We start from the raw sequence: 14,706 nt of genomic DNA, 5'->3' as shown, positions 1-14,706 counted from the left end.
GGAGTAGTGACCTTTGGATTTGGCGAGGAATAGGTCATTGCAGACTTTAGATAGTGCTGATTCTGTTGAGTGTAGGGGGCGAAAGCCGGATTGAAGCGGATCAAGGATGGCATGAGAGGAGAGAAAATCAATACAGCGGCTGTGAACGGCGCGTTCAAGTATCTTGGAGAGGAAGGGTAGGAGGGAAATGGGGCGGTAGTTGGAGGGACAGGTAGGGTCAAGTGATGTTTTTTTGAGGAGTGGAGTGACCACAGCATGCTTGAAGGTGTCCGGGACAGATGCAGTGGAGAGAGAGAGGTTAAGGATATGACAGATGGTGGGGGTGATGGTAGGAGTGATGGTGTTGAGTAGGTTGGTGGGGATGGGGTCAGAGGAACAAGTGGTGGCTTTCGAGGAGGAGAGGAGATGGGTGATTTCCTCTTCGGTGATAGCAGGAAAGGAGGAGAAGGAGGCCTGGGTAGGTTGGATGACAGAGTGAGATATAGGCTGAAGAGGAGGAGAGGGAGTAGTGGAGAATTCGAGGTTGATCTTCTGGACCTTGTCACGGAAGTAGTGGGCTAGAGATTGAGGAGAGAGTGAAGGGGGGGTGGGAGCAGAGGGCTCTTTGAGGAGGGAGTTGAGGGTGGCGAATAGACGACGAGGGTTAGAGCTGAGGGAATTGGTCAATTGGATATAGTAGTCCTGCTTAGCGAGGAATAGGGAGGATTGGAAGGAGGATAGCATGAATTTGAAGTGAATGAAGTCAGTAAGGGTGCGAGATTTCCTCCAGAGGCGTTCAGCCGAACGGGCGCAGGAGCGGAGGTATCGGGTGCAAGGGGTCAGCCAGGGCTGGGGATTGGTACGTCTTGTGGGCCGGGAGGTGGACGGTGCAAGGGTGTCAAGAGCAGAGGAAAGAGTGGCATTGTAAGTGGAGACAGCTTTGTCAACGGATATGGAGGACAAGATGGAAGGGAGGAGATCAGAGATAGTAGAGGATAAGGTGGGGGGGTCGACAGCCTGGAGATTTCTGGACGTAGTAGTTAGTGTTGGGCGAGATTGAGGGGGAGGGTGCTGAAGTGTGAATGTGATAAGGTGGTGGTCGGAGAGGGGAAGAGGTGAAACGCAGAAAGTGGAGGGTGAGCAAGTAGAAGAGAGGACGAGATCAAGACAGTGGCCAGATTTGTGAGTAGGGGTGGTGGGGCTCAGTTGGAGGTTGAAGGAGGAGGTAAGAGTGAGGAACTGAGCAACATATGAATCGGAAGGGTTATCAGTGTGGATGTTGAAGTCACCGAGAATGAGGGATGGGGATGAGGGCTCAAGAAAGACGGAGAGCCAGGCATCAAAGTCGGTAAGGAAGGAAGGAAGGGATTTCTCAGGGGGGCGGTAAATGACTGCAACTCTGAGTGGCAGTGGGTGGAATAGACGGATGGAGTGAACTTCAAAGGATGAGAAGCTGTGAGACTGAGGTAGGTGGAGAGGTTGGAAGCTGCAGGCGGGCGAAAGTAGTAGACCGACGCCGCCACCGCGGCCGACTGGGCGGGGCGAATGGGAGAAAAGATAACCTCCGTGGCATAGGGCTGCGATTGAGGCAGAGTTGTCCGGGGTGAGCCAGGTTTCAGTTAGGGCGAGCAGGTGAAGGGAATGGGAGATGAAGAGATCGTGGGTGAAGGGAAGTTGTTGCAGATTGAGTGGGCGTTCCATAGGGCACACGAGAAAGGGAGGGAGGAGGGGGGGAGGAGGGGAATAGGGATGAGATTGGAGATATCGCGGGATCGTTTGCATAAATGAGATGAGGATGAGGATGAGGACAGGTGTGGGGGACCTGGGTTGGGATTGATGTCACCCGCGGATAGCAGGAGAAGGAGCAAGAGAGTGCGGAGAAGGGTGGGTGATGAAGGGTGACGAAGGCGGCGAAGACGGGATGCACTTAGGAGGAAAGGGGAAGGGTTCATGGCAGGAAGGAGGTGTTGAAGGTTGAGAGCTAGGAAGGAGGAGGAAGACAGTAGGGATGGTGAGGTGGTGGGGGACAGGGGTAGGTAGAGGAGGGCGGAAGAGGATAGGGATGGGTAGTGAGATCGTGTGGAAGACAACGGTGAGAGGAGGAAAAGATTAGGGAGGGACAGGGCAAGGAATAGGATGTGAATGGGGGCCATGGGTAGTGACTGAGGTGTTCAAAGGGAAGGTAGGTGGGCTGGGAAACAGGCAGGTGAGGGTAAGCAGTCGGGCAGGAGAGTGATAAGCTGGTAGGAAGATGGGCTGGGAGGCAGGGGGGTGGTAGACAGTCAGGTGATTGGTGGAAAGTCAATGATTGGCTAGTAGTCAGGTTGAGAGGCAGGCTGGAGTGGTTTGAAGCAGGATCTGGCGGACTAGGACAAGCTGATGCAGACAGACTGGAGTAGGCTGGGACAGGCTGAAGCAGGCGGACTGGAACAGGCTGTATCAGGCAGACTGGAGTAAGCTGGCTGGAGCAGAGGGCCTGGATTAGGCGGGCTGGAACAGCAGGAGCAGAAGGCTGGAGAGCTGGATCAGGCTGACTGGAGCAAGCTGGATTAGGCTGGATTAGGCGGGCTGGAACAGCCGGAGCAGGTGGCAGGAACAAGCAGGAAGTGCTGGATCCGACGGAGGCTGGAGTAGATGGACTGGGATGAGTAGGAAGAGCTGGATCCGACGGAGCAGGGACGAGCAGGGGGAGCTGGATCAGGCGGGCTGGAGCAAACTGGATTAGGCGGGCTGGAACGCGCAGGGGGAAGCTGGATCAGGCTGGAGCAAGCTGGGTTAGGCGGGCTGGAACAGCTGGAGCAGGTGGCTGGAACAAGGAGGAAGAGGCTGGATCTGACGGACTGGGACGAGCAGGGCTGGATCAGGCGGAGTGGAACAAGGTGGCGAGCTGGATTAGGCGGGCTGGATCAAGCAGTAGCATGCGGGAAGAAGCTGGAATCGATGGAGCTGGATTAGGCGGGCTGGATCAAGCTGTAGCATGCAGGAAGAAGCTGGAATCGATGGACTGGTACAGGGTGGTGGAGATGGGCTGGAGCGAGCAGGGAGAAGCTGGAGTGGTACAGGCTGGACGAGCTGGGTCAAGCTGGAGCAGATGGCTGTGATAAGCAGGCAGGTGGACTGGAACAACAAGCATGGAAGCAGGAAGAAGCTGGATCGTGCGCATGCAGGCAGATGGAGCAGATGAGGCAGATGGAGCAGATGAGGCAGGGCAAGCAGGCAGATGGAGCGGATGAGGCAGAGCAGGCAGGCAGGGAAGCTGGGCCTACAGACTGGAATAACACGTACAGAATGTTTGTACGTTTGGGAAACTTGCCAGGTGCCCTTGGCCTGGATTGGCCGCTGTCGTGGACAGGATGCTGGGCTCAATGGATCTTTGGTCTTTTCCCAGTGTGGCATTACTTATGTACTTATGAGTACGCAACTCCACTTCGTGCAAAACTTCACTGGCTCCCTATCAAAGAACGAATCTACTTCAAGGTCCACACATTAATCCACAAGATTTTACATGGTGAATCTCCGGGCTATATGCTCAATCTGACTGTCCTTCCAACCAGAAACATGTCTGAATCTTCGCGAAATTACCTCAGCCTGCACTACCCCAACTGCAAAGGACTCAAGTACAAAACCTATTATGGATCCAACTTCTCCCTCCTAGGCAGCCAACTCTGGAATGCCCTCCTCAGACCTATCCGATCAATTTGTGACTATTTGCCCTTCCGGAAAGCACTGAAGACCCATTTATTCAAGCAAGCCTATCCTAATGACCCAGACTAATCTTATGAACCCATCTACCTAACACATATCCATGTGACAACGACACTGACCTAGACAGTATCTCCTACCTTACTCCCTTCTCCATTGCCCATCTCTACCTACTCATCTCTTCTATCATTCTGGTATATTTAACTTTCACTTTCTCCAACAATATTCTGTATTCCCTATTACTATGTAAGCCACATTGAACCTGCTTTGAGTGGGAAAGAATGGGATACAAATGTAATAAATAAATTATTGGTCCAATCACTTTTATAATCTCGATTTGATTGTAATCTAGAGCTAATTTGTTGTTCTAGAACATTGTTTACAAATGAATGCAGAACACAGCTGTCAGATTGATTTACGGTCTATCAAAATATGATTCAGTTAGGAGTTACTATTTGAAGTTACAGTGGCTGCCAATTACAGCCAGTATCCACTTCAAGCTTAATCTTAGATTTTGTCTGATGAAGCCCTTTCCTATATAGTGAAAATGGCCACATCTTTACACGGTACTGTGTCTAAGTACAATACCCAAAATCAACAGTTTTCCAGATACAATTAATTCAAGATCAATTAAACACTTTTCTTCTTCGTTACATGATCAGATGGCCACACTGTGGAACTCTCTACCTCTGTCCAAGTTTCCAAGTTTATTTGGTACTTTCCAGTGGCGTACCTAGGGTAGTTGACACCCGGGGCCGGTCATTTTTTAACACCCCCCCCCCCCCCCCCAAATCCAGTACTAGGCATACCGAGAATACAAAACACTCAGGACCTTTAGAGCAATTCTACCATACCATAAGCAGTAATTTCTACGAGTCACACAAGGAAAAGGAAAGCATCTTAAACACTACAGTGAGCACTAGAACATCAATTCACCTATTGTAAAACGAAACCAGACAGAATAGTACAGATCGTAGATCCTGCACAGTCAATGCCAACTGAAAGCCATGTCTTTTTCACAAACACAGATACACCTTAATCCACTATAGAATAAGTAATCATAAACTTTCTATTTAGACAAAAATTAAACTGAACCCCCAATGCCAGACTCTGCATACAATGCAACACCACAGAAACAGAAACTGTCCCCTAGTACTGTGCAAAATATAAAGACAGCAGATGTAAATTTGAAAAAAAAACCTAACAAGTACCAATCACCACTTTACAAATTAACAAATAGAAATAAAACAAATATAGAAAGTAAAATAATACCATTTTATTAGACTAATACATTTAGCTTTCAGAGGCCAAAACCTCCGTCCTGGGGTCAGTACAGTATAGTGCTGTTACAGTATCCTATCCTGACCTGAGGAAGGGGGTTTTGTTCTAAGTCAAAATGTATTAAAATTAGTCCAATAAAAAGATTACCTTATTTACATGTTCTATTTATAAAGAACACAGCTACAATACTATATCCTAAAGCAAAATAATAAATATATATATTTACAGTTTGTTGTCTCTGGTTTCTGCTTCCATCTTCTTTTCACTGTCTTCCTTCCATCCAGGATCTGTCTTTGCTCTCTCTCTGCCATCCAGTGTCTGCCCTCTCTCTGCCCCTTCCATCCACTGTCTGCCCTCTCTCTCCCTTCCATCTACCATTTGCCCCAGTCTGCCTTCTTTCTCTCTCCCCCTTCCACCCACCATCTGACCTTTCTCTCTGCCCCTTCAATCCGTCTGCCCTCCCTCTCCCATCTATCCAGGGTCTGCCCTCCCTCATGCTCCCCACTTCCTTCCAGGGTCTGTTGTTCCACCTGCCCATAGTTCCAGCCCCAGCCCACATCTCGCACCGGCCCCCCTTTTCAGCCCCACTATCCCACCAGTCCCCAGCCCTTTTCTCCCATCAGTCCTGAGCTTCAGCCCCCAGCCACTTCTCCCTGTCCCCTTTTCAGCCCCTAGTTTCAACCCCAGCCCTTTTCTCTCACCAGTCCTGAGCTTCAGCCCCAGCCAGTTCTCCCTGTCCCCTTTAAAGCCCACAGTTTCAGCCCCTGCCCCGTTTCAGCTCACAGTTCTAGCACTAGCCCCCTTATCCCCAATACCCTCCTTTTCAGCCCCCAGTTCCAGCCCCCTTCATCCACCACATGCTTTGCAACCCCCCTTTTCAGCCCCAGTCCCATTCTCCCACCTGCCCCAGGCATGGACCCATTCTCCCTCCTGCCCCCTTGTCGGACCCCAGTTCCAGCTTCAGACCCCTTCTCCCCTCTGAGCACCCCCACCCCTCCCCAATCCCCTTCTCCCCTCTGAGCACCCCTCTCAGCTCCCCCACCCCTCCCCAGTTCCCTTCTCCCCAGTTCCCTTCTCCCCTCTGAGAACCCCTCTGAGCACCCCCACCCCTCCCCAGTTCCCTTGTCCCCTCTGCGAACCCCTCTGAGCTCCCCCACCCCTCCCCAGTTCCCTTCTCCCTTCTGCGAACCCCTCTGAGCTCCCCCCACCCCTACCCAATTCCCTTCTCCCTGCTGCGAACCCCTCTGAGTTCCCCCCACCCCCCCCCTTCCCTTCTCCCTTCTGCGAACCCCTGAGCTCCCCCCCCCCTCCCCAGTTCCCTTCACCCCTCTGCGAACCCCTCTGAGCTCCCCCACCCCTCCCCAGCTCCCTTCTGCAGACCCCTCTGAGCTCCCCCACCCCTCCCCAGTTCCCTTCTCCCTTCTGCGGACCCCTCTGAGCTCCCCTCACCCCTCCCCAATTCCCTTCTCCCCTCTGAGCTCCCCCCCCTCCTTCTCCCATCTGAGCCCCCCCCCCCCTCCGTGGAGAGCGACAGAGCCCTCTTCTGCCACCATCCTGCGTTTTTTTTTTTTAATCCATGCAGCGACGCAGGCAGTGCCTCACGTCTGCCCTGCAGTGTGCTGTCAAAAAAGAAAATCGCTTTGCCGGCGTCGGGCCTTCTCTCGCTATGTCCTGCCCTCGAGGAAATAGGAAGTTACCTCAAAAGTGGGCGGGACATAGCGAGAGAAGGCCCGATGCCGGCAAAGCGATTTTCTTTTTTGACAGCACACTGCAGGGCAGACACGAGGCACTGCCTGCGTCGCTGCATGGATTTAAAAAAAAAAAAAACGCAGGATGGTAGCAGGAGACGACGGAGCACCCCCCCACCCGCCGACACCCGGGGCGGACTGCCCCCACCTTGGTACGCCACTGGTACTTTCTATACTGCACTACAGACATGCCATCTAGGCAGTTTACAATCTAAAATCAATTGGGAGGAGTGTGCAGAAGGGAAGATATATAACACAGAATTACAATTGTAGATAGAAAAGTGTGGGGGTGGGGGTGATTTGTGTCTCCCATGGATACCTACAGCGTTCTGAAGAGAGTAGTTTAGGCGAAAGCATCTTGAAATAAGAATGTTTTCAAATCAATTTTATATTGAGTCAATGAGGTTTGAAGGCAGGATATTCCAGAGAAGGGGCCCTGGACAGAGAAAACAGAACCCTTGTGTGTTCATGGATGATTTCTTTATATTTATAAAGACGATTCTGATTGAGGGATTCGAAGACTTCAATGGCGGGAGAGATATGAGGGTTCCTCTGAGAGCAGCAAAAAGGAGCAACTTATACTTAATTCAGTGTGGAATGGGTAACCAATGTGCTGCTTTTAGGTGTGGGGTAATATGATCATATTTTCCAATATTTTCTGTAAGCCTGCCTGAGAGCAGTGTTTTGTATTAGCTGTAGCCGTCTGAGGTCTTTGCCTCCGATTGCTTGGTAGAGTAAATTGCAATAGTCAAGCTGTGAAATTATGAGTGAATTAGAATGTTGAGTGCTGAAGGATTTAGTAAGGGGAGAATTGATCAGATTAGACAAAGTTTGTAAAATGAGCGGCGAATAACCTCAGCAATCCGAGGGTGGAAAGTTACAGCTGATCAATCATAACCCCAATATGGGTAGAGTTGGTCAAAAGAACTGGACTGTTGGAGAGGGTGATCGGCTGACAAAGTTTTATCGAGGTCCTTTGAGAAAAGAAGTGCCTTGGATTTAGTAGGATTTAAGATAAGTCTGTTATTCTGAAACCATTTAGTGACTTGGGATAATTTATATTTTAAGTTTGATATTTCTAGCCTCTGGCGATTCTCATTAGAAATGATCCCAAGGTGCAAGGCATCAGAATAGGGAGACAAGAAAGTAAACTTATGCTTTATGCAGACGATGTTCTGCTCACATTGTCACACCCCAAGACCTCCCTGCGGGCGGTGATGGAGACTCTTAAGATTAGCGGGTCTTAAGATTAATACTCAAAAATCAGAGATTATGCCTATACAATTCCCAGCGGGGTTGCAGGAAGAGCTACAATCCCTCTTCCCTTTTAAATGGTCCCTCAGATACATTCGTTACTTGGGGGTTAACTTGACGCCAAAAACCGGAGATCTGTTTCGGGAAAACTTTATCCCTAAGTTACAGGAATTGTTTCAGGAACCAGAGAGATGGGGGGGGGGGGGGGGGGGGTTGCGAATGTCATGGATGAGTAGAATAGCAGCGGTAAAGATGGCCTTGCTCTCTAAGCTGCTTTATCTCTTTATGGCAGTGCCAATTTCTATCCCGCATAATTTTTTTTCTACACTTAATAAAAAAATGTTTGTCTTTATTTGGCGGAAAGAGACCACCTCGAGTGAAACGCAGGAATCTTATATCACCTTAGGAAAGATGGGGGTATGGGGGTACCTAACTTGGGCTATACTATAGAGCTGCTCTATTTCAAATGCTGGCTACAGTGCAGACTAAGTTGTGGACCCATGCAGCGCAGTGGGGATTGAAGGGGTGCCTAAATGGGCGGCACCATGGCTCCCCCTAACCGTTATTGAGAGGTCTTCTGTCAGCTTGAGTGGTCAAATGGGGGTTGCCCTGGGAGAGTGGACAAGGTGTAGAGCTGCTTGGTTCCTGGGGCGTAAAATATCACCTGACTACACCTATGTGTATGTGACTGATTTTGCCCCTGGTAGAGCGTAAGGGGTGGTATGGGCATTGATCAGCGGCTTCCTTGCGTCTGTTGGGACAGATATGGGAAGCCGGGAAGTGCCACTCATTTGAAACCTTAAGGACGAATTTGGGTTGGCAGATAGGGGACAGATTTCATTATATGCAGATAAGAGACTTTGTGCAGCGGAAAGCAAGATGGGAGCTGTCCCTGTCTGTCAGGGAGCTTCAAATGGCAATGAGATCTGGGGAAGGGAAAGGGGGATTTTCCGGATTTATAGAGCTCTGCTTCATAAATCCCAACCTTTAGACAAAGGTCTCCATAAATGGGAGACTTACTCTCAGCCACATATGAACCGGCTTCATAGGGAAAGATATTCAAAAGACTACTGTCCTTCTCAGTGGCAACTCAAGCTGGTGGACAAATGGGTATAAGATTGCTATATCAGTGGTATATGACCCCCTAGTCGGTTTGTCCCGCATTTTTAAAAATGGCGAGGCGCACTGCTGGCACAAGTGTGGGGCGAAAGGAACATTCTGGCATGTATGGTGGGACTGCCCGGTGATACAGCAATTCTGGAGGAGCCTGCAGGGGGGGTCTGGGAGCCACGGTCATTTACCCCCTGGTTTATGCTTGTTGGAATATATCGATGGGGGATAGCTGTGGCTCTCACCAACGGCCTTTTAGCCCATATTGTTACAGCAGCCAAACATTAATTGCAAGATTGTGGAAGCAAAACCGCGGTGCCCACTGTGGATCAAGTGTTGGCTAAGGTGGGTTATTGCTGTTTAATGGATAAACTTACAGCCTTAAGGCGAGGGGGAATGGTGTGGTTCCTAAAAACATGGGCTCCTTATTTGGACTATCAGTGTAATAGGCGAATGAAGGGGACTTCCAGTGCAGCGAAGTGATTAGGTATACCTGAGATACTCGGAGGGTGGGAGGGTATTATTGAAGCTGTAAGGTTTTGATTGAGCTTAAGATTGATATGTGTATCCAATGGTTTGTTGTTTGTATGAAAATGTTAATAAAAACAGTTATTAAAAAAAAAAGTTTGATATTTCTTGGATGATTTTTATGGTCGATAGGGCAAAGAAGATGTTCTAAATCTGCAATAGATGTACAGAGTAAGATCTAAGGATTGTGCCAAGGTAAGCAATGAAGATATTAAATAACATGGGGGACAAGACAGATCCCTGAGGAACACCTGTTGGTGGAGTGCAAGGAGAAGAAGTAACAGTGAGACAGTGCACTGTGTAAGGCCTGTCTGAGAGATATGACTGGAACCATCTGTGGCAGTGTCGACCAGACTGATGCTATGAAGATGGAGTAGAATAGAGTGGTCAATGAGATCGAAAGTTGTAGGAAAGGTGAAGGGATATAGTAGACTACTGCTTTGTAAACCGCCTTGACCTCACGCTGGGATCTGCACAGTATATAAGCAACAGATTAGATTAGAAGAACGCTTTTAGAGTGTATGAGATCTACTACAATAAAAACTCACCCTCAACGTTCTGAAGACAACGTTCTGAAGTCACTCAGTCACTCCCTGAAGGGTTCATGGATTCATGGTAGTGAAGCCACAACACTGACCATGCCTCTCTGCCCCACCCTTGCATGACGGACCATTCAGAAAAAACACCCTCAACGTTCTGAAACACAAAGGACCATCACAACACCATTCCCAGGCAACACTAGGCAACGTAAGACAGACCAATCAGAGGAAACTACGTGACAATAAGGGTGGAGCATTCCCCAGCAGAATGGCTCATTATCTGTGCAGCACGGAGAGCACAGAACCACCGCTGGAACGAGAGAAGAATATTCCTGCTGTGGGTATGTGCAAAATAGACTGGGGTGGGGGGGGGGGGAGAAATTTTTAAATGCCTAATGCCCAGTACTGAAGAGTGACAGAGGGCCCATAGCAAAGGACTATATTTGGGATCGCTTTGACATGGAGTCAGAGGAGCCGGAAAACAACGTGCCCGTTCACCATCTGGGACGTGGGCGAAAAGTCAAGCTGCGGCCCAGCTGGAAGGATTACCCCGCGACCCAGCCAGCAGCAAAACAGCGACCAGGAAGGGGAAGGAGTAGGGAAACCTAGGAATCGCTGGAGACTGGCTGCCAAACTAACAAAACAAACCGCACATCGACGCACCACCTCCATCATTCAAAAGGCTCACTCTTTCTTCAACAAGAAATGCAAACTAATAATACAAACCAAAGAATACCCCGTTTTCTCACGCAGCTACAGGTAACTCCCCACCCCTTTCCTCTTTTGCCAAAGCGGCCGTGCCCAACCATCCCCAGCCTCAGGCAAGCCATCTCCCACCTCGGGGATTCCCCGAGCACCCGGAAAAAAGACGGCGCAGCTTCCCGCAGCGCATGTTCCAGCATTCCCCTGCAGCCAGCCTGAAATGGACCGAACATACCGGATCAACACCCGATGGCCCGAGACCGTGCTCCTCCTCTCCCTTCCGCCAACTTAAAACAACCATCCCTGTCCTCAGGCAAGCCGTCTCCCACCTCCAGGATGCCCAGAACCCCAGCCCAACGGAAAAAGACGGCGCTGCTTCCCACAGCACATTTCTCTTCCAGTGTTCCCCTACCGCAGCCCTGAAACGGCCAAAAAATACCGACAGACCAAGAACGTGCTCCTCTACCTTCCGCCCATCTAAAACAACACTGCTGCCTCAGCACAACACAAAAAAAGAAAAAAAAAGAAAAAACAATCCACCACTCAGCAAAGGCTGACCCCCCTACAACCACATTTACATTTCACCAACAGAAAGACCCCCCTCCACAAACCTCCTTGACAGACAAAACCACACACACACAATACAACGGACACACACCCTCAAAGCCACACACCAATCCATCCCACTTTGCCAGCATAGCACAGCACATCCCACAACCCCCCAAGCAAAAAAACAAAAAAAAAAGACACACATCAACAACCTGCACACACACCCCACCCTCACACACTCACACACACACAAATAACTCTGTCACACATACACACACACAAAAAAAACCCCACGTGCTAGCGCCCATTTCATTGGTTTCGGAAACGTGCCTTTTTTACTAGTAATGGATAAAGAGCTGTTTCTGTGCCCTGATGATGACAAAATCCAGTCTGGCTTAGATGAAGAACACATGTTGTGTTGATGAAGTCAGTTAGTTGCTGGTGAATTATAGTTTCACTAATTTTTGCAACAAAAGGTCTTGGCTATAGGCAGGGGTGTGCTGGTAAATTTTTAACAACAGGCTCTTTCTCTCCTGACGTAGCCAGCTCTGCAGTTGGAAGGGCCAGGGGTGGCTGGGTGGGGGAGCAACACTTGTCTCTCTCTCCTCCCTCCTTCGTGCGGGCACGCTAGGCATACCTTTGCTGGCAGCCAATAAATGGACTGCCACCACTTCCAACATCTTACTCTGAGCAGCATGCTGGAACTTCTCTCACACGCTCGAGAAGTCCCAGCCTGCTGCCCAGAGCTGGAAACAAGGAGCGAGGAGCAGCAGTAGTCTATTTACTTGGCTGGCAGGGCTCAGCATCCCCACCAGAAAAGTAAAAGAGAATTCAGCAGGGGGCCCAAGCCCACATTTTGGGAGCCAGTTGTTAAAGTAGCCATGGAGGGCCCTACTTTAACAACCGGCTCCCAAAATTCTTAAAAACGTAACAACCGGCTCTTGCGAGCCTGTGAGAGCCTGCTCCAGCACACCACTGGCTATAGGCCTGTAATTGTTCATACTGGAGGTAGGTTTGGATGGATCTTTGAGTTTAGGGTATATGGTAGCTGTTTTCTATGCAGAAGGGATTAAGCCTTTTATAAGGCTGGTATTGATCATAGTATGGAAAAATGGAAGGAATGTGGTCAAGAACGTTTTAATGTATAGTGAGGGAAGGGGGTCACAATAGGGGCAGTGGTGGTGTGAAGAGCTCTTACAATCTTATCTAAACTAGCCCGTGTCGTCGGAGTAAATTTGTTAAGAGTGCTACATAGGAGACTGGTTGTAAGTAGATTGTATAATGGGGTTGTCACCAGCAGTGTTAAGATGACTTCATAGTGTTGCAATCTTGCTGTGAAAATGGTCGGCTAGGCATTGTGGGTTTGTGGGAGGAGTTGTTAAAGTAGGAGGAGGTATGGTAAGGGTCTTTAAAGTTCTACATAACACTTGTCCTCATTATCAAGTATTTAGGAAAAAGTTGAAAGCTTTTCCGTTTCATGATGCTGCCATCGTAGCCTCAGACTATAATTGACAGGATTGTATTGTTTTATGACCTGAACTAATATTACTTATTTATTTATTAGGATTTATTTACCGCCTTTTTGAAGGAATTCACTCAAGGCGGTGTACAGTAAGAATAGGTCAAACGTAAGCAATAGACAATTACAGCTGTAAAAATATTGAAATAACAATATAAAGTATGGCATAGTTACTACTTAAATGTCAACACGATTCGTAATAGAACATTTTAATTGATAGTGAAGGGTAAAGCAAAGATGGAACATATAGAAGGGTAAGACAGTAGGAAGAGTTAGAAAGTTGTTTTATTTGTTTGTATTATAATTCCTGGATATTTTGATCTGGTCTCTTTGGATGTGATCCGTCCTGAACTGTAGAGGTAACAGTGGAATAAACGTCCCAGTGTAACGTAACATAACATAACAAAACGAATTTCCATATAAACCAAACACCCAGTCCCCTCCCAGATATCCCTCATCCAATCTTTCAAAGTATCGTTACTGTGCTTTCTCAGAGAATCAAAGTCTTTAGTTTGGTGTGGACGGGGCACTAAATACAAATACATGTTAGGAGAGAAGATACACAGCCAGCCAGAATGCCACACACACTAACAGCCACAAGCTATAAACAGGACCCTAGAGCAGCACAACACAGAGGGGTAGATAAGGGAAAGTCCAGATTCTCTCCTCCATCACTATCAAAGGCACAGGAGGCCCCTGACAGGTCCCAAAAGTTGCAATAGTTATAAATACACAAAGGCATCATCCCTGGTGGAACTTACTTTCTAGAAATGTCCTCAAAGACACTAGTTTTCAGCAGCTGCTGCTGTTTTACTTCCTCCAGATAACCAAAGTCGCCCCTGATTAGCACCTTCTGGCATAAAACTTCTGCCCAGTCGGGAACAAAATCATAAGCTTCAGCAACGATGGAGGCCTAAAGAAAAACAGAAAGGAGGGTTCTCAAGATCAGTCAGCAAATCCTTTGTCCTGGTGACGATCCCTACCGAGAACAGCAAAGCTCCCCAATGTCTCTCTACCATCGTTCGTTTTTAAGCCGCATAGCTACATACTTTTGAAACCCTTATACATTACCTGATAAAATCGTGGAAGGGCAATAATGCAGTCCATTAGGTTCTCTGAGCTAAGGTTTATCAACTTGGTTTTATCACCAGTCTTCAAGAAATGCAATTGAAGGGTGATGAGTTTGGTTAGTCGGGAGCACTGGAGCGCTTGCCGGACACATGACTCCTGCCAAAGAGACAACCAAGTAGAGGAAGAATTGAAGAATCAAGGATCAATGGAAACTCACATGACCACAGCCCTAGTGCTTCCTTGTAGTGTCAAGTACTGACACGGGTTCAAACATGGCTTCTCTGCTGTGGTATGACTCACCTTCCGATAACTTTCAGCTGCATCAATTAGCAGGGTGAGAACCTTCCTCAGGGCAGTCTTTAGTACCACCATATCTGCGATACTCTCTTCTGTAACAGGAAAAGAACAACAACAAAAAAAAAGGGTAGATACCACAAGTTACAGTTTATTACACTTTGCTTACAAGAGCAAGATCACAGCGGTATACAACATAAATTCAGATATAAAACTAGAAGGAATACCATTTAAAAGATAGAAAATAATCATCCACACAAGACTATAAGCACCATGTAGCAGCGGACACCCGATGAAACAAGAGCGATTCCTTTGCTACTTCAAAGTCATAGTTTCTTCCAAAAAGATCTTTATATTTCCACGTCACTTACAGATAGAGAAGCTGATGGGATTGAATAAAATAATGTGACATAATTGAAGGAAGGATTTT

At 48.3% G+C, this 14,706-nt stretch overlaps 1 protein-coding gene across 1 annotated transcript in view; it reads right to left on the bottom strand.

The window, feature by feature from the left end:
• Positions 1-14,706, bottom strand: part of SPG11 (SPG11 vesicle trafficking associated, spatacsin) — a 189,878-nt gene that overhangs the window by 4,091 nt on the left and 171,081 nt on the right. Inside the window, 3 exon segments of the mRNA XM_030189824.1 lie at positions 13,673-13,824; positions 13,983-14,138; positions 14,283-14,371. Coding sequence (XP_030045684.1) covers positions 13,673-13,824; positions 13,983-14,138; positions 14,283-14,371 — 397 coding nt within the window.

The sequence above is a fragment of the Microcaecilia unicolor genome, chromosome 1 (assembly GCF_901765095.1).
Source record: "Microcaecilia unicolor chromosome 1, aMicUni1.1, whole genome shotgun sequence".
NCBI classification, from domain to species: Eukaryota; Metazoa; Chordata; class Amphibia; order Gymnophiona; family Siphonopidae; genus Microcaecilia; species Microcaecilia unicolor.
Note: the sequence above shows the minus strand (reverse complement) of the source record. Positions and strands in the feature narration are given on the sequence as shown.